The sequence below is a fragment of the Blennius ocellaris genome (assembly GCF_963422515.1).
Source record: "Blennius ocellaris genome assembly, chromosome: 18".
NCBI classification, from domain to species: Eukaryota; Metazoa; Chordata; class Actinopteri; order Blenniiformes; family Blenniidae; genus Blennius; species Blennius ocellaris.
In genome coordinates, this window is record NC_137667.1 from 23,554,169 (window position 1) to 23,573,695 (window position 19,527).

Genomic DNA, 19,527 nt, shown 5'->3' on the forward strand with positions numbered 1-19,527 from the left:
GAAATAGAATCAATGTAGAGAAACTAATTTAAATAAACATTTTCAAAATGAAAGTTTTTATTCTCTCTTTGCAGCCCCGTACCAAAGAGTGTTCCGTGGCCTGGTGGTTGGTGACGCCGAGTTACTGCGTCTCCATTTGTGTGTTTACAATAAAATCTCAGTATTAGAGCAGCACAAAAATGAGTTTTTTACACGGCAACGTTATTAAAATGTCTGTTCACACAGAAATGCCCAAAACAATGTAGTTATCAGCATGTTTGGCGCTGTAACGATACGCTATAACACAAACGCTTTGTGGTTGGAAGAAAGCCTCTTCTTCATCTAGACGCCGCCTCCTGGCCTGCAAGGGACACGCCCACCAAGCGGGCAATTTTCAGATGTGGTGCGCTTCCAAGCAGAAAACCTGCCACTGCCGACATCACCATGATGCTAGTTTGTAGTTAGCGTCACTTCTATTTAGAAATTTGTTAAAAATTCAATGTTTTCTTTGAAGTTTTTACCATAGGGGCAGACATTATAAGCGTTTACTTCTTTCTGCCACCCTTTCAAACATAACATTTGTTTGAAGTGTATATATTTTTGCTTGTTATTTTTATTTTAATCCATCCATCCATCCATTATCTGCCGCTTGTCTGGGGCCAGGTCGCAGAGGCAGCAGCCCAAGCAGAGTTGCTCAGACGTCCCTCGCCCCAGACACTTCCTCCAGCTCTTCCGGTGGCGTTCCCAGGCCAGCTGAGAGACATAGTCCCTCCAGTGTGTCCTAGGTCTGCCCCGAGGCCTCCTACCAGAGGGACATGCCCGGAACACCTCTCTGGGGAGGCGTCCATCTGAAACAGATGCCCGAGCCACCTCAGCTGGCTCCTCTGGATGTGGAGGAGCAGCGGCTCTACTCCGAACTCCTCTCTGGTGACTGAGTTCCTCACCCTATCTCTAAGGGTGACTGAGTTCCTCACCATATCTCTAAGGGTGACTGAGTTCCTCCCCCTATCTCTAAGGGTGACTGAGCTCCTCTCCCTATCTCTAAGAATGACTGAGCTCCTCCTCCTATCTCTAAGGGTGACTGAGCTCCTCACCCTATCTCTAAGGGTGACTGAGCTCCTCACCATATCTCTAAGGGTGACTGAGCTCCTCACCATATCTCTAAGGGTGACTGAGCTCCTCACCCTATCTCTAAGGGTGACTGAGCTCCTCCCCCTATCTCTAAGGGTGACTGAGCTCCTCACCCTATCTCTAAGGGTACGCCCAGCCACCCTACGGAGGAAGCTCATTTCAGCCACTTGTATCCGGGATCTGGTTCTTTCGGTCATGACCCATAGTTCATGACCATAGGTGAGGGTAGGAACGAAGATCGACCGGTAAATCAAGAGCTTCGTCTTTTGGCTCAGATCCTTCTTCACCACGACGGACCGATACAACGTCCGCATAACTGCAGACGCTGCACCGATCCGCCTGTTGATCTCACGCTCCATCTTTCCCCCACTCGTGAACAAGACCCCAAGATACTTAAACTCCTCCACTTGGGACAAGGGCACTCCACCGACCTGGAGGGGGCAAGCCACCTTTTTCTGGTGGAGAACCATGGCCTCGGATTTAGAGGTGCTGATCCTCATCCCAGCTGCTTCACACTCGACTGTGAACCGTGTCAGTGCACGCTGAAGGTCCAGGCTTGATGGGGCCAACAGAACCACATCATCTGCAAAAAGCAGAGACAAGATCATGTGGTCCCAAAACCGGACCCCCTCCAGTCCCTAGCTGTGCCTAGAGATTCTGTCCAAGTAGGTAATGAACAGAACCGGTGACAAAGGACAACCCTGCCGGAGGCCAAAGTGCACTGGGAACAGGTCTGACTTACTGGCAGCAATGTGAACCAAACTCCTCCTCTGGGCATACAGGGACCGAACAGCCCTTAACAAAGGGCCCCAGACTCCATACTCCCAGAGCACCCCCCACAGGACATCCCGAGGGACACGGTCGAATGCCTTCTCCAGATCCACAACACACATGGACTGATTGGGTGAACCCTCAAGCACCTGGTGGAGGGTATAGAGCTGGTCCAGCGTTCCACGACCAGGATGAAAACCGCATTGGTCCTCCTGGATCCAAGGTTCAACTAACGGCCGGATCCTCCTCTCCAGTACCCTGGAATAGACTTTCCTGGCTGAGGAGTGTGATCCCCCTGTAGTTGGAACACACCCTCTAATCCCCCTTCTTAAAAAGAGGGACCCCCACCCCGGTCTGCCAGTCCAGAGGTACTGTCCCCGACCGCCACACGATGTTGCAGAGACAGGTCAGCCACAACAGTCCCTGCACATCCAAGGACGGTTTTCCAGAATTTCCTCGGGGCCGACCGATAGTCCTCCTCCATGGCCTGTCTGAACTTCTCTCAGACCCAAGTTTTTGCCTCCACCACAGCCCGGGCTGCAGCTCGCTTGGCCTGCTGGTACCTGTCATTTGCCTCAGGAGTCCTATGGGCTAACAACGCCTGATAGGACATCTTCTTCAGCTTGACAGCATCCCTTACTTCCGGTTTCCACCACTGGGTTCGGGGGTTTCCGCCACGACAGGCACCAGAGACCCTGCGGCCACAGCTCAGAGCAGCAGCTTTGATAATGGAAGTGGAGAACATGATCCACTCGGACTCAATGTCTCCAACCTCCCTCGGGATCCGTGAGAAGCTCTCCCAGAGGTGGGACTGAGACTGCGAGGTCAGAGGGCTTGGTCAGGGCTTCCCAACAGACCCTCATGACACACTTGGGCTTGTCGAGTCTATCTGGCCTCCTCCTGGTCCAGCACATCCAACTCACCACCAGGTGGTGATCAGTTGACAGCTCTGCCCCTCTCTTTACCTGAGTGTCCAAGACACGCGGCCGGAGATCAGATGACACGACCACAAAGTCTATCATTGACCTCCGGCCTAGGGTGTCCTGGTGCCACGTGCACTTATGGACACCCCTGTGCTCGAACGTGATGTTATGGACAAACTGTGACTAGCACAGAAGTCCAATAACAGAACACCACTCGGGTTCAAATCAGGGAGGCCGTTCCTCCAAATCACCCCCTTCCAAGTCTCGCTGTCATTGCCCACGTTGGTGTTAAAATCCCCCAGTAGAACAATGGAGTCCCCAGTTGGGGCACTATCCAGCACCCCTCCCAGGGACTCCAAGAAGGTTGGGTACTCTGAACTGCTGTTTGGTCCATAGGCCAAGACAACAGTCAGAGACCTGTCCCCTACCCAAAGGCGTAGGGACGCAACCCTCTCGTTCACCGGGGTGAACTCCAACACAGCTCGCCGCCTCTCACCGCAGGCAACTCCAGAAAAGTGGAGTGTCCAACCCCTGTCGAGGAGCTGGGTTCCAGAGTCCAAGCTGTGCGTGGAGGTGAGCCCGACTATATCTAGACGGTATCTCTCAAGCTCCCACCAAATCTTGGGCTTCTTCCCCCCCAGCGAGGTTACGTTCCATGTCCCAAAAGCCAGATTTTGTGTCCGGGGATCGGGTCGTCAAGGCCTTTTTTGTTTTAATGAATGAAATAAACACGAAAATGAAAATGAAGTGCTTCATGGGCTGGAGTCTCTTGTGGGCCGGTTCTGGCCCAGTGGCCTGTTTGATGCTCCTGGTTTAAGTCAGTATTGGAAGAAAGGAGGCAAGTCACGCCTGCAGCTCATAGCAACTGGAAGCAGGAGTTTATCTTTACGATTTGGTTAAAACGGCAGACAAGTGCGTAACACCGCCACTCATTTTGTGTTTAACAAAAAAATGGATAACTTCCCACCTGGAGGAGCAGCAAGGACGCCATGCTGAAACCCGACACCGAGCGGGAGGTCAGAGGTCAGGGAGCGGCGGCAGATCCTCTTCCCTCGCTCTAAACATGTTGAAGCAGTTAGCAGAGCGGTGAGCTGCCGCCTGGGTCCGGTTACACTCAGCAGACGAGCAGCGATCGGGTTCAGGGTCCAGCTAATGAAACATCTGAGTTAGACTCCTCCTCTGATCCAGAACCACGTTCTCTCTCCCTCAGCAACACATTTGTAAGATTTATAGTCACGTTCAGTCTAAATTGTTTGATTTTTGATATTCTGCACTGCAACGGAGGAAAACTTTCGAATTTTAATTTAAAGGCTATTCCGGCACTATTTATACGATCAGGCCCACTCAGATGAAAATTGGACTATGTAGAATTTGGACTATACACTATATATACTGTATGTTAAATGTATTTATCATGACATTGTTTATCATTGGCAGAAAATATTTAGCTCCTGTTGTCAAGGATTGTTCTTGAAGCACTTTCTTTCTGTCTCTTTAAATCCCAATAAAAATAGACCCAAAGAACTGCAAGTGTGTTCACAGTTTTAATGTTAAGCTTTAATCATTTTCAAACAAAAAAAAAATCTACATGACAAAACATTTCTTATAAAAATATAAAATATAAATTCTCAGTTTGGAGTTGCTCCGATGGACAGAAACACAAAGAGACAAAGCCGGAAGCTTGATCCTCGGCTCATCTTCATCCAGAGACAATCGCTGTGAAAATAAATTTACTCACATAACTTAGAGGTTTTCTTCCAGAATCTGCCATCACACCCAGCTGGGTTTAGGGTTTGGGTCTGAAAACGATCCTGAGGTTTGATAATGGAGCAAAACAGGAGCTGGATTGAAAATGTGTCTGCGTCGTCATCGTTCAATCTCTGCAGGTTTTTTAAAGTCTGCATTTAACTTCTTTGAAGAAGAGGAAAAGCTCAGGAAATCGTAAATCTTACAAAACTCAAAGATATGTTACGTTTTTTCCGGGAGAAATATCCAGTTGTTGTAGGTGATTGTGTGAAATCTTTGGTTATTTACAATTTTAGCTTTTTTTTCTATGCCGAGTTCACATTCTGTCTCAAAACAAGATTTTTATTAAAATTCTATATAAAGCTAGAAATCTTAATGAAATGGTTAAAAACCAGCAATATTGAGTGTTTGTAATTTAAACCCGTTTCATTTTCTTGTAAGATAAATAACAGAAAATGGCATTTGGACCACCATGCCAATGTTTTCAAGTGGAAACAGAAAACTTTCGTTGCCTGTACTCGACAACTGATTTGTTGGGTTTTCTCTGTTAAAAGCACCAAGAAATGACTGTTGTGTTTCGTGATATATAAATAAAGTTGAGTTGATTTGACCTGTACTGAAATTGCAACATTTTGAAAATGGCTACCAAAGTGTTTTCACTGGAAATGTCATGTAAACAAGGCCTTGGCTTTGTCATTTCATTTATTTCTTTATTTGGACGGGACAGTGCACACTGAAACAATAGCATGAACTTCCACCAGGCTGCTGCAAAGGAGCTGGATTTAGCACAAGTCTACTTCCCATCCATTGTGACAGCAGGTCTCCGGCTGTTTGTTCAGGAATCAGTCTTCTTGAATCAGGTTCAGTCTGTTTTCTGAACGATTGGACTGCATTTAATCTTGGTTTAAATTGGATTTTGACTTTGGTTTGAGACGTTTAAGGCCGTTTTTCTGACAAAGTTCCGCCTGGCTGACGACGAGCTTTTGGATTTCAACCAGGTAGTCTAATGACTTTAACAGAGTTTCTAACTAGTTTGTAGGTGAAGTTGAGCCTGGAACGGGACTCCCTTTGAATAGATTAGTCTGATTTTAACTCATTTTGAAGATAGCTTAGATTCAGATAATGTTTGGACTGAATTCATCCTGGTTTCTGTTGCTTTTTTGGACATTTGATTGTGCTATCAAATGAGCGTAGCCTGGTGAAAAACTAGATTTTGGACTTAGCTGAGCTCAGTTTGAGAATATTTTCTAAGCTAAGTTGAGCCTGGTCTATCACTACAGTTCAGTTTAGTTTCTGACTGAGGTTCTGACTCATGGACTGAGGTTAGATTACCTTTCAATGGCTTCAAATTAAATTGAAACAGACAAAACTCTGGATTTCCTGGGATTCTGGAGAAATCAGCACAAAGTTAAATGAACAGCTTAGCATGACTTCATTCTTATCTATTTCCATCAGCTTTAAATGAAACATTATTGGGGTTAAAAACTGACAGTCAGATATTTAGATCTAAACAACAACGAATGTGTTGTTTCCAACTATTTCTCACTTGAATAACTGATGATGGGATTTGTATGGAGCATTTACGTCTGATAGAGCTGCTAACATGGCATCTTGTTCTTCAAAAAAAAAGAAGAAACAAGATAGAAAAACTAAAAGCTGCTGTCAGAGAGTTGGTTTCTCACAAGGGAACAAAGACTATAGAAAAGATGCTAAAAAACATTTTGACAATAAAATGCGCTTCTACTCATCCACGTCATGTGAAGAACATCAACTTCTCTCAGTTGTCTGAGACCCAGAGCTTATAAGGTTGTGCCTGAGCAGTGACGTTTCTTGATGTAAATCCTTGGTGAGGCAGGTTTTATTTCAGGTCTCATGACTGCACTGAATTCCAAATTAGAGTGGTGCAAAACCTTTTAGCCACCACATTACAACCACCATACAGGCATTGATCCCATAAAAATGCTGTGCATTGGAGATATCAGATCAAAAATAATAATTTAATTAAAAAATATATTGACAGGATTCAAACCAGGGGGTGATGTTTCTAAGATGGCAGATCAACCACTTGACCGCCGGTAAAGCTACAAGATTAAGGGATTCTTAAACACTTTTCTTCACCGAGTCGCACAGTTTGTGACTAATTACATCCAGTTTATCCTCTAAAGTAAGAGTTTGAAACTCATACTTGTAAATAATCAACCTCATTTATTTTGACTCTTAACTGTTTGGTAGCTTTAGCTGCTAACAAGCTGGTATTTGTGACGGCTGTTTGGTTCTGTGAAGCTCCGCATCACTCAGCGCCAGCCAATCAGCTCTGAGCTTCTAAATCACGTTGTTAGTGGGCATCAAGATCACCTGATCTTTATGAACGGAGCCACAGCCTGAGCATGAACACTTTACTGCATGCAATACACACTGTATGGTGAGAGAGGGGCGAGTTACACTAATGCAATACACACTGCATGGTGAGAGAGGGGCGAGTTACACTAATGCAATACACACTGCATGGTGAGAGAGGGGCGAGCTACACTAATGCAATACACACTGCATGGTGAGAGAGGGGCGAGCTACACTAAGGCAATACACACTGCATGGTGAGAGAGGGGCGAGCTACACTAAGGCAATACACACTGCATGGTGAGAGAGGGGCGAGCTACACTAATGCAATACACACTGCATGGTGAGAGAGGGGCGAGCTACACTAAGGCAATACACACTGCATGGTGAGAGAGGGGCGAGCTACACTAAGGCAATACACACTGCATGGTGAGAGAGGGGCGAGCTACACTAATGCAATACAAACTGCATGGTGAGAGAGGGGCGAGCTACACTAAGGCAATACACACTGTATGGTGAGAGAGGGGCGAGTTACACTAATGCAATACACACTGCATGGTGAGAGAGGGGCGAGTTACACTAATGCAATACACACTGCATGGTGAGAGAGGGGCGAGCTACACTAATGCAATACACACTGCATGGTGAGAGAGGGGCGAGCTACACTAAGGCAATACACACTGCATGGTGAGAGAGGGGCGAGCTACACTAAGGCAATACACACTGCATGGTGAGAGAGGGGCGAGCTACACTAATGCAATACACACTGCATGGTGAGAGAGGGGCGAGCTACACTAAGGCAATACACACTGCATGGTGAGAGAGGGGCGAGCTACACTAAGGCAATACACACTGCATGGTGAGAGAGGGGCGAGCTACACTAATGCAATACAAACTGCATGGTGAGAGAGGGGCGAGCTACACGAAGGCAATACACACTGTATGGTGAGAGAGGGGCGAGCTACACTAAGGCAATACACACTGTGTGGTGAGAGAGGGGCGAGCTACACTAATGCAATACACACTGCATGGTGAGAGAGGGGCGAGCTACACTAATGCAATACACACTGCATGGTGAGAGAGGGGCGAGTTACACTAATGCAATACACACTGCATGGTGAGAGAGGGGCGAGCTACACTAATGCAATACACACTGCATGGTGAGAGAGGGGCGAGCTACACTAATGCAATACAAACTGCATGGTGAGAGAGGGGCGAGCTACACGAAGGCAATACACACTGTGTGGTGAGAGAGGGGCGAGCTACACTAATGCAATACACACTACATGGTGAGAGAGGGGCGAGCTACACTAATGCAATACACACTGCATGGTGAGAGAGGGGCGAGCTACACTAATGCAATACACACTGCATGGTGAGAGAGGGGCGAGCTACACTAATGCAATACACACTGCATGGTGAGAGAGGGGCGAGCTACACTAATGCAATACACACTGCATGGTGAGAGAGGGGCGAGCTACACTAATGCAATGCACACTGCATGGTGAGAGAGGGGCGAGCTACACTAATGCAATGCACACTGCATGGTGAGAGAGGGGCGAGCTACACTAACACACCAGCGGTGTGGATCAGGAGGAAACAGCCTGAAGCAGCAAGAGGAGACCAAGAACCAGGGAGTAGAATCCTCACACAGTAGTTATGTGCTGTATAGGAGGAAGTTTTATTCACAAACAAGAAAATATTGTTGATAATCTTAAAGAATTAATAGCATACTTTGCATGCTGTCCTTTCTGATGACAGCAGGTGGCGCTCAGCCCACCTGCCTTGAATGACCAGTGGCCCCAGTTCCTGAGGTTGCTTTTCTTAAGCATCATCACTGATTCGTCCAGTCATCGACTCTCAGTGTTCATCTGGTCGCCACTTCTCACAAAAGCCGAGAGAAAGTTTCCCGACAGCACTGTCGCTGGGTCCTCACACGTCGTAGAGACATGCTGGCGCTTCCTGAAAGCCCACAATCCACAGACGCTTGAGGGCGGAGGCTTGTCCTCCTGGCGGATACCTCCTGGTGGGAATGGTCCGTCAACCCACGGTGTCTAGGGGTCCTCCTCCATGTCGTCCAGGTTGGGCGACATGATGAAGTGGGTGGGGTAGTGCAGCCCCCGCTCGTCGGCGTACTCCTCCCAGCGGGCGTCGTCGCTCTCGTGGGTGATGTAGCGCTCCCCGCGCCGCGTCTCGAACTCCCTGAGGTCCAGCCAGGTGTGGTAATCCTGCAGGACGGCGACAAACTTATCAAACTCAAAGAAAACCAGAGGAACGGTTGCGGAACGACTTGAAGCTGCTTATCGCCTCATAAACACGTCCCTCTACTGATAATAACTAACAACAATCTTCTGTAAAGTCGGGGGACTGTGCTTGTCGTTCCACCGGGGACCAATCTGTACCACTCCAGGAACCTGGAGGTGGTTTTTGTGGGATACAACTAGAAGTTCAAAACTTGTATGTGTAAAGAAAAAACAGCTTTTCCATTGCAGATATGTAATTGACATCTGAAGTGAAGAGTACCTGCAGCCAGGGGTGACTGAGCGTCTTCTCCACACTGTAGCGTTTCCTCATCTTCACCTGCAGCAGGTTGTTGATCAGGTCTTTGGCTGAGGAAACAACAACCACACCTTTTAATCTTAATCTGGAGCTTTTGTTCTCAGTTCTTCATTATTTACAGGTTCTGTTTAGCAAGCTGTGGCTCTTCAGCTCCTCTTCCCTGAAGCTTCCAGAAAAGAATTTTTCGTTTGATTTGGATTTTATTTGCATTCCACAGTGATTTTTAAAAATGGTCTAATCTCTAAAAACAACTAAAGACATTGAAACACTTGAGAACCATGACAGATTGAATTGTGAAAACAAAAAACCTAAAAAAAACCCAGGAAAAACAAAGTAAAATGATTACATTTGCGAGTAAAGCCGCTTCTTCCAAGAAAAGAAAAAACTAAACAAAAAGGGAAAAAATGAAATAATGAAAATAAAGGAAAAAAAGGGGGAAGTGGAAAAGGGAAAGAAAAAAAAAGAAAAATAAAGGAAATCAAAAGAAAAATGAAAACAGAAAAAGAAGAAAGAAATCAGAAAAAGGGAAAGCGAATAAAGAAAAGAAAAACAAATGGGGAAAAACAGAAAAACATGGTAGCAGAGCTAAAAGTGCTGTATTAGGAAACACTGAGGGACGACAAGCTGCTGGAGCTCAAATAGCAAAGATACATAAAATGGCTCAAGGTCATGAATGTAAACAGGAACCATCTGTAAACAAACAACTGCAAATATAATAAAGTATGTCTAATTTGTTTCGATAGCAATTCATGAACCTCGGTTTTTTTTTTGTATAGCAATTATTTTCATGTTTTCCTTCATCATTTCAGATAAGTAGCAGGTTTTGCAGCTGCAGTTTTATTTGGTAGAAAGAAAATCACAAAGCAGCTCCTCTGGTCATAAAGGTTGAGCACATTGTGCTCAGTGTTGCCACAGTTACCTTAAAAAAATATCTGATTACTCATGACTAGTTATTCCTTTAAAAAGTAACTTCATTACTTTACTGATTACCTGTTTTTCAAAGTAACTAAGTTAGATTACAAGGTACTTTTTAGTTACTTTCAGCAGCTGCCAACACCCCCCCATCGTCTGAACATAAAAACTGCCTCCTGCACCTGCTGGTACATATTTAACCTTTGACCTTCATTCTTTGTTGTATTTATGTCTGACTCACGCTTTTATTATCACATTTTTATCATTAGTGGTATTTATTTACACACAGATGTAGTTGTAGTCTGTTGTTGTACTATTTATTTATTTATTAATTTGCACTGCCTGCTCTAATGACTTCATTTGCCCCCCTCCCGGGCAAATAAAGTCCTTCATTGATTGATTGGTTGATTTAAAAAGAGGGGGTTATCGCAATTTTAAGGTTTATTGATGACGATGGTTGGTTCCAATTCTTTTGTGTTACCTCAACGCACCGTCAGAGCAGGTTGGCCTGTGATTGGCTGAGAGTGTAGAAGGGGGCGGGGCAGGTGAGCATGCATGTGTTCTGTGTGTCTGGTTCTGCTGGGAGGAGAACGGGGGAGTGGTCGGTTCTGTTTAATAATAAAGCGGCTTTGCAGACAAGAAACTCATTCTATTGGATGCTACAATAGTAACACAGTTACCTGGAGTAGCAATTGTAATCTGATTACTGGATTGGAAATAGTAATGCGTTAAGATTACTGGTTATTGAAAAAGTGGTCATATGAGAGTAACGCATTACTAAGTATCGCGTTGCCGGCATCACTGATTGTGCTCATCACATCTGGTAATTGGTATTTCTTTTACATGTAAGACAATGTACTTTAGTTGGCAAGCATAGTTATGGTGGTTTAGCTGTCAATAGAGCTTCTCTTTGCTTTAAACAGTGTTTAAAGTTTAAATCAGTGGCTTTGGTTTTAAAATATCAACAGCAACAAATGATGTTCCTTATCGATTAAACTGATGTCCAAGTGAAAGTAAAAATCCTCACAGCAGCTGCAGATGTTGTCTCACAAGTAACATTTCTTGAGGTTGTAGTGATGCAGGAGCGTGACGCCAGCCTCACCGTCCTCTGAGACGTCCTTCCAGGGGTTGGGCGGGTACATGAAGGCGGCGTTCTGGATCTGGTCGTTGATGTCCTCTTCCTCATTGAAGGGAAAGGTTCCGCTCAGACTGACGTAGACGATGACGCCCACCGACCACATGTCCAGGGAGCGGTTGTAGCCTTTGCTGCGGAGCACCTCGGGGGCCAGGTAGGCCGGCGTGCCCACCACCGAGCGGCGGAAAGACTTCTCGCCGATGATACGAGCGAAGCCGAAGTCACACAGCTTCACCTGTCGGACGCGTTGGAGTCAGAGCGGGTCAAACGTCGGCGATGAATCTTTGGGCGATTGTTACCTGAGGAAAAGGCTCGGCGGAAGCCAGCAGGACGTTCTCCGGCTTCAGGTCGCAGTGGACGATGTCTTTGAAGTGAAGATGTTTGAGCGCCACCAGGATCTGCAGAAGAAACACGATTCACGCGAGTCTGGAACCTTCATGTTAACAAACTGACAGCGTTTCCACGTCAACATTTCAAGTCAGACCATTTTTTGTTTTTCATTTCAGAAAAGTTTTGCGTTTAAACAGCAATGTTTTGAAAACCAAGTCCGTTTGGCAGAAACTGATGTGGTTAGCATGTTGAGCCACTCGTTGGCCCTGTTATTTGTTTTTATAATGAAACCACACACACATGTACAAAGAGAACAACACGCTCTAAACATTAACGTTGGGAGAACACAGACATTCTAGTGCACAGACCACCAAGATGGAGTGTTATCACAGTGACTGTCAAAATAAAAGTACCAAGTCCAGGAGAATATGGACTGGGGGTGGTGACACGACGGAGGAAATGTTGTTCTAAGTGTCCATCTACTGAGCATGTGCAGAACAACTGGTTACTATGCCGTGGTGAGCATGTGCTGCAGCGTTTCTCCATGGAGACGGAGCCAGAGCATTTTCAAAAAGTTGCATTTTTAGTGGCTCCGAGCTGCGAAAAAGTGACGATGGTTTTGTGTTTTTATTCAGAGCCTTATAGTATATTTCCATCCATCCATCTATTGTCCGCCGCTTATCCGGGGCCGGGCCGCAGAGTCAGCAGTCTCAGCAGAGTTGCCCAGACTTCCCTCACCCCAGACACTTCCTCCAGCTCTTCTGGTGGCACCCCAAGGCGTTCCCAGGCCATAGAGAGACATAGTCCCTCCAGTGTGTCCTAGGTCTGCCCCGAGGCCTCCTACTGGGGGGACATGCCCAGAACACCTCCCATCTCAGCTGGTTCCTCTTGATGTGGAGGATCAGCGGCTCTACTCCGAGCTCCTCCCTGGTGACTGAGCTCCTCACCCTCTCTCTAATGATGACATCCATTGGGGGTGTTGAACTGCTTTTAGTCTGAGTCTGCTTTAGTACTCAAAGTCCCCCACATGATTGGGTGGTGGGGAGCCCTGAAACTCTTTAGCATGTAGCATTGCTGCAGTACAGGCCCTGAAACCCTTTAGCATGTAGCATTGCTGCAGTACAGGCCCTGAAACCCTTTAGCATGTAGCATTGCTGCAGTACAGGCTCTGAAACTCTTTAGCATGTAGCATTGCTGCAGTACAGGCCCTGAAATACTTTAGCATGTAGCATCGCTGGAGTACGGGCCCTGAAACTCTTTAGCATGTAGCATTGCTGCAGTACAGGCCCTGAAACCCTTTAGCATGTAGCATTTCTGGAGTACAGGCTCTGAAACTCTTTAGCATGTAGCATTGCTGCAGTACAGGCCCTGAAACACTTTAGCATGTAGCATTGTTGGAGTACAGGCCCTGAAACTCTTTAGCGTGTAGCATCGCTGGAGTACAGGCCCTGAAACTCTTTAGCGTGTAGCATCGCTGGAGTACAGGCCCTGAAACTCTTTAGCGTGTAGCATCGCTGGAGTACGGGCCCTGAAACTCTTTAGCGTGTAGCACCGCTGGAGTACAGGCCCTGAAACTCTTTAGCGTGTAGCATCGCTGGAGTACAGGCCCTGAAACTCTTTAGCGTGTAGCATCGCTGGAGTACAGGCCCTGAAACTCTTTAGCGTGTAGCATCGCTGGAGTACGGGTCCTGAAACTCTTTAGCGTGTAGCATCGCTGGAGTACAGGCCCTGAAACTCTTTAGCGTGTAGCATCGCTGGAGTACAGGCCCTGAAACTCTTTAGCGTGTAGCATCGCTGGAGTACGGGCCCTGAAACTCTTTAGCGTGTAGCATCGCTGGAGTACAAGCCCTGAAACTCTTTAGCGTGTAGCATCGCTGGAGTACGGGCCCTGACACTCTTTAGCATGTAGCATTGCTGGAGTACAGGCCCTGAAACTCTTTAGCATGTAGCATTGCTGGAGTACAGGCCCTGAAACTCTTTAGCATGTAGCATCGCTGGAGTACGGGCCCTGAAACTCTTTAGCGTGTAGCACCGCTGGAGTACAGGCCCTGAAACTCTTTAGCGTGTAGCACCGCTGGAGTACGGGCCCTGAAACTCTTTAGCGTGTAGCATCGCTGGAGTACGGGCCCTGACACTCTTTAGCATGTAGCATTGCTGGAGTACAGGCCCTGAAACTCTTTAGCATGTAGCATCGCTGGAGTACGGGCCCTGAAACTCTTTAGCATGTAGCACCGCTGGAGTACGGGCCCTGAAACTCTTTAGCATGTAGCATTGCTGGAGTACAGGCCCTGAAACTCTTTAGCGTGTAGCACCGCTGGAGTACGGGCCCTGAAACTCTTTAGCGTGTAGCACCGCTGGAGTACGGGCCCTGAAACTCTTTAGCGTGTAGCATCGCTGGAGTACGGGCCCTGACACTCTTTAGCATGTAGCATTGCTGGAGTACAGGCCCTGAAACTCTTTAGCATGTAGCATCGCTGGAGTACGGGCCCTGAAACTCTTTAGCATGTAGCATGGTTCACGTGCTGCACCGAGTTATGTCCTGCCCCTGACTGGACAAACCCCCTCACCCGGGGGCTGTCTGCATAGATGTAACACACAAGATTCTCCCATGGCCTGTGCCCGGAAGAGCTCAGAACACATTTTTTCTAATCATCACTATCAAGAGAGCAGGGGCCTCATTTATAAAGCTGCTGAAGCACTAAAGGTCCTGAAAGATGCATACGCCACTTCCCACACAAAGTTTGTGATTTAAAAATGAAACTTTGCAGGAGAATGTGTGTAGCACTACGACAACTTAGAACCTTGAGCAGCACATTGAGGAGACGAGGAACCTGGTGCTGCTGATGGTGAGGTGGAGGATTGATCCAGATTCATCTCATACATTTAATATCTTCAAATATCCGACTTATTGATCCACGTGATCATAAACAACCAAATTGCAGTGGTATAGATGTTTCTTTAGAGGGACCTTACTGCTGAATCAGCAGAACCATGTTCATATGTTATAGTTTCATCTTCTAATGATACAGAGGAGAGAACTGATTGATTATCAGTGATACAGAGGACAAATATACTAAACTGTATGAACACGTTAAGAACTAAAGTGAGTCTCTGGGAAAGTCTCATGCAAAAAAACAAACTGCAATAGGGATGATTTACCAATATGTTACATGTGAAATAAAGAAATTATAGATTTTACATTGCAATTTTTATTATTACACATATGTGATATGTGATATAGTTTAGTGTATTTCTACGTTATGGCTGTAAATCCTGATTAAAGCCTCGTCACCCTCCCCCTCCCCCTCTTGTGACGGAGGATAAAACACAAAGTCCACTAATCCTTTTCACCGTCCCTGTTGAAATATTTAATTCATACATTTAATAAATAGATAAAACTGAACTTTATCGGTCTGCTGTGTCTCAGATACCAAAGCAAAAGTCTGGAGCAGATCTGGCAAAATTGCTCCTTGTCAACTGCCCAGCAGTAACTTCTACATTCAGTGAAGTTTGCACCGCCCTCCTTTTACTTTTGACTCTTTCCGTCACCGTAGCAACCTCTGAGCTCATTCTCCAAGTTAAAACTCATTAAAAGCCACTTGAGGAGCTCAGTGGGACAGGAGACACTGAGTGGACTTGTCATATTCTCCATAGAGAATGAGACAGCAAAGAAAATGGACATACAGAGCATCGTGGACGAGTTCGCAGAGTGCAAGGCTCGTCGAATAGTGGTGAGTAGGCCTGTAGTACTTCATATTAAAATTGTGTTTGTTGGTGAACATGTGGGCTGCTGGGCCAGTTTTACTAAACTTCATCGCCATAGATACAGGCCAGCAGCCTGCTGTGCTCTCATTAGTTAAAGTGGGTATCAAAATGATGTGGTCGCTCTCCGTGGTGCTGAACTGCTTTGAATTTATATTTGTAGCCTAATGTTTTTGTTGATCTCTTGGTTTGTTACATTTCATGTCTCTTTAAAGGACTTCAAAGTTACATAGTTGCTCTTTGTGGTGCTGAAGCTTGTAAGCCTCGCTGTTGCGGGCATGCGTATGTTGTAAAATGACGTTATGATGAGCTTTATTATTTGGGTTTAAAGTGCTCAGTCATGTGCCCCGCCCCCGGCCGGGCTCTGATTTGTTCTGCTGGTGATTGAATGTATATAGTTATAAGTAATAAATGTCATTGTTTATATGATTTCTTGACACAGGCTGTGTTGCAAGTATCTCAATATAGCAAAAGTAAGTCATTGCATGTAATATTGGTAATATTGGTTAACCTACAAAATCATGTTACTGTCTAGATAGAGCTGGCCTCGGGCCCCGGGGTGGCACTGCGGGCCCCCTCACAACACTGCCAACCACACCCAGTGAACAAAACACACACACAGACACACACACACACTTCCACTCCTCATCGATGAGATTTGCTGCTGATTTTTCTTGTTTTCTGCTATTGTTCTTTCAATGATCAAAATCATGTTTTTGTTTTGATCTGTTTTTGCTTTTGTTGTTGCTTTTTGTTTTGTTTTATCGCCTACCTGCTAATTTATACTCTTGCTTGAAAATCATGTTACTGTCTAGATAGAGCTGCTCAGGGTGGTTTAATCTAGAGAATCATGTGACTGTCTCGATAGAGCTGCTCAGGCTGGTTTAATCTAGAAAATCATGTTACTGTCTCGATAGAGCTGCTCAGGCTGGTTTAATCTAGAGAATCATGTGACTGTCTAGATAGAGCTGCTCAGGCTGGTTTAATCTAGAAAATCATGTTACTGTCTCGATAGAGCTGCTCAGGCTGGTTTAATCTAGAAAATCATGTTACTGTCTCGATAGAGCTGCTCAGGCTGGTTTAATCTAGAAAATCATGTTACTGTCTCGATAGAGCTGCTCAGGCTGGTTTAATCTAGAAAATCATGTTACTGTCTAGATAGAACTGCTCAGGCTGGTTTAATCTAGAAAATCATGTTACTGTCAAGATAGAGCTGCTCAGGCTGGTTTAATCTAGAAAATCATGTTACTGTCTAGATAGAGCTGCTCAGGCTGGTTTAATCTAGAAAATCATGTTACTGTCTAGATAGAGCTGCTCAGGCTGGTTTAATCTAGAAAATCATGTTACTGTCTAGATAGAGCTGCTCAGGCTGGTTTAATCTCATAACAGTTGGAACATATTTTGATCCGTGTGATTATTATAAATAATATATGTACAACTAACAAGGGATGGGTGGTGTTGCCCCCCACCCATCCCCCTACCCCCCACTCTCTCTCCCTCCCCTAAATCTTCTCTCCCCTCTCTCTCTCTTTGAGCGTTCCCCCCTGGTCGTGTACGACAGCCACTTCTAATAAAAGCCACAACATGGGGAGACTCTTAGTCAGTTGCCATGGACTCCCTTTGTTTACAGATGCCTTTGAAGCTTCCTTTGACACTCACCAGATGAATTCATTTTAATTAAAATTCAATTAGTTTACCTTTCCCAGCTTTATTAGACTTCCGATTTTTTAAAGACTTTTCTCCTCCCAATAATTCCTCCATGAGGTTTCCCCGGGATAGAGCTCTTCCTCAGCTTTAAAATGAGCTATCACATTATTTCAGAACAAGTCAACCTTCGCCGTCGTCTCCACACTGACCTGTGTGACCAGGAACTTGGTGAGGCGTTCAGGGAGCCGGCTCTTCTCGCTGGATAAGATCATCTCCAGCATGTCGCCGTGAAGCTTCTCCATGACCACGAACACCTGCTCCGGCGTCTCGAACATACAGTCCAGGTTCACGATGCCTGGGTGGTGGAGGTTCTGTCAGGAACCAGGGCGGGGAAACGTCACAAAAACTCAACATTGTAACCGACTCATTAACTGCATGTCAACCATTTTGACTGCTGAGGCGTCTGTTTCTCCTCCACGAGAAGATTCTCCTGGGTGGAATCAGCGCAGACGATTCCAAACGGAACATTTTAGGATTTGTTCCAACATTGTAGCATCAGAGCATTTCCTTAAAGTTCCACCTTGAGTGCTGTTTTTAAAAATTTGGGTGTTCAGTGTCAATGCAGTCCCAGAACAGGCCTCGGCGTGAAGAGCATGCACGGGCCCCATGACATTATAGCTTGTGACTACATGACACATTAAAACTCTAATGTGGCCTCCAGGTTTGGTTGAAGGTTTTCTTGGCACCTGAAGAATGGCCACCTCGTTCCTCAGCTGGCTCTCCTGCTTGGTGGGAAACCTCATCTTGTCGATGATTTTGATCGCCACATCTCTGCCTGTCTTTCTGTGTTTGCCTGAAAAAAAAAGAAAGGTTTTCCAGTAGATTCTCTGAGAAGATTTCAGATTCTGGAGGTCAAAGGTGAAGAGGCCCTCCTCACCTCCATAAACAATCCCAAACTGCCCCGAGCCCAGGACCTCGTCGGCAAAGATCTGATACACCGAGCTGATATCCTGAAGGAGGAGCGACGTGTTTACAAACCGTCTGCTGCCGACATGGAGGGAAACTTCATAGAACCAGATCAATGGACTCACCACGTTTTCTTGGATCTGGGAGTTGGACACTGATATGCTGATGTTGAGTTCTTCTGAGGACACACACACACACACACACACACACACACACACACACACACACACACACACACACACACACACACACACACACACACACACACACACACACACACACACACACACACACACACACACACACACACACACACACACACATCACCCTCTGGTACCATTTTTGAACTACATTTCTTTCATCCAGTTTTCAGGAATAAAAGCCTTTTTGTTTTCTTCCTCCGGAGTGTGTGGTGTGTGTGTGTGTGTGTGGTGTGTGTTGTGTGTGTGTGTACATCCAGCCCGACCCCACAGAGCCGAGGCCGCGCTGCACAGCCAGGAAGCTGATGAGCTGGCATCGATTTTAGATCGCAGGCTGGGACTTCATCGGGTCAACCCCCCCTTCATGCAATCAATACCTGCAGTCTGATGTGGGGAGTCGGTCCGGCGATATTTAGGTCTGCAGTCAGATCATCAATCAGAGAGTTTATGTAACTTTATTGACATCGGGGTGTCCACATCCACAAGCAGCACTAATGCATTTGGCTGTGATTCTTTAATATCAAGCTTTGTTTGGAAGGATGCAGGCATCCGTTACTGCTCATGAATGTTGAACTGGTGTATCAGGACATCTAAACAGAGTGACTTACTGTACATAACATAAAACTAGTTGACTCGCAAAAAACACCAACATAAAACACAACTCGGAGAAAAGGTATAGTATTATCTATTTGAATTATATTTAATTCTTTATATGCAAATTCATTGAAATGATTATTGCATTTAATTTCTTAATCTTTTAATTGCTATTAAGTGTGCAGTATTATTTGTTCTGAAATGGTTATTTAATAAAATTTTAATTACAAATAATTTCTCCCAATTTACATTTTTAAAACGACATTATAAATGTTTTCACAAAATTTCATAATAAACAGACTGTAAATAAAATACAAATGGCTGATCAGAGCTACAATGAAACCATTGTCACCAACAAAAGTTGGGGTGAAAGTAATGTTTTTGTCTGCATGTATGTGTCAGGGTGTAGGCTGAGGTCCCCTTTAAGAGTGGGCGGGCCATAGGTCTGGGCTGTCCAGCACCTCACCTGTGGCCACTTGTCTGTAATCACCCTGCCCTATATATGTCCTGTCTGTGTGTTTGTTCAGTGTTGGTT

General features: G+C 45.7%; 1 protein-coding gene across 1 annotated transcript in view; it reads right to left on the bottom strand.

Annotated features, from left to right (window-relative positions):
• Positions 1-8,670: 8,670 nt before the first annotated feature.
• LOC308143083 (serine/threonine-protein kinase D3-like) overlaps positions 8,671-19,527 on the bottom strand; it is a 68,158-nt gene continuing 57,301 nt past the window's right edge. The window contains exons 12-19 of the mRNA XM_080513764.1: positions 18,324-18,376; positions 18,170-18,242; positions 17,979-18,085; positions 17,442-17,603; positions 11,793-11,891; positions 11,461-11,728; positions 9,411-9,496; positions 8,671-9,115 (exon numbers count right to left, since the gene is read on the bottom strand). Of these exons, the coding sequence (XP_080369890.1) occupies positions 8,942-9,115; positions 9,411-9,496; positions 11,461-11,728; positions 11,793-11,891; positions 17,442-17,603; positions 17,979-18,085; positions 18,170-18,242; positions 18,324-18,376 (1,022 nt within the window). The 3' untranslated portion in view covers positions 8,671-8,941. The remainder of the gene's footprint in view (positions 9,116-9,410; positions 9,497-11,460; positions 11,729-11,792; positions 11,892-17,441; positions 17,604-17,978; positions 18,086-18,169; positions 18,243-18,323; positions 18,377-19,527) is intronic.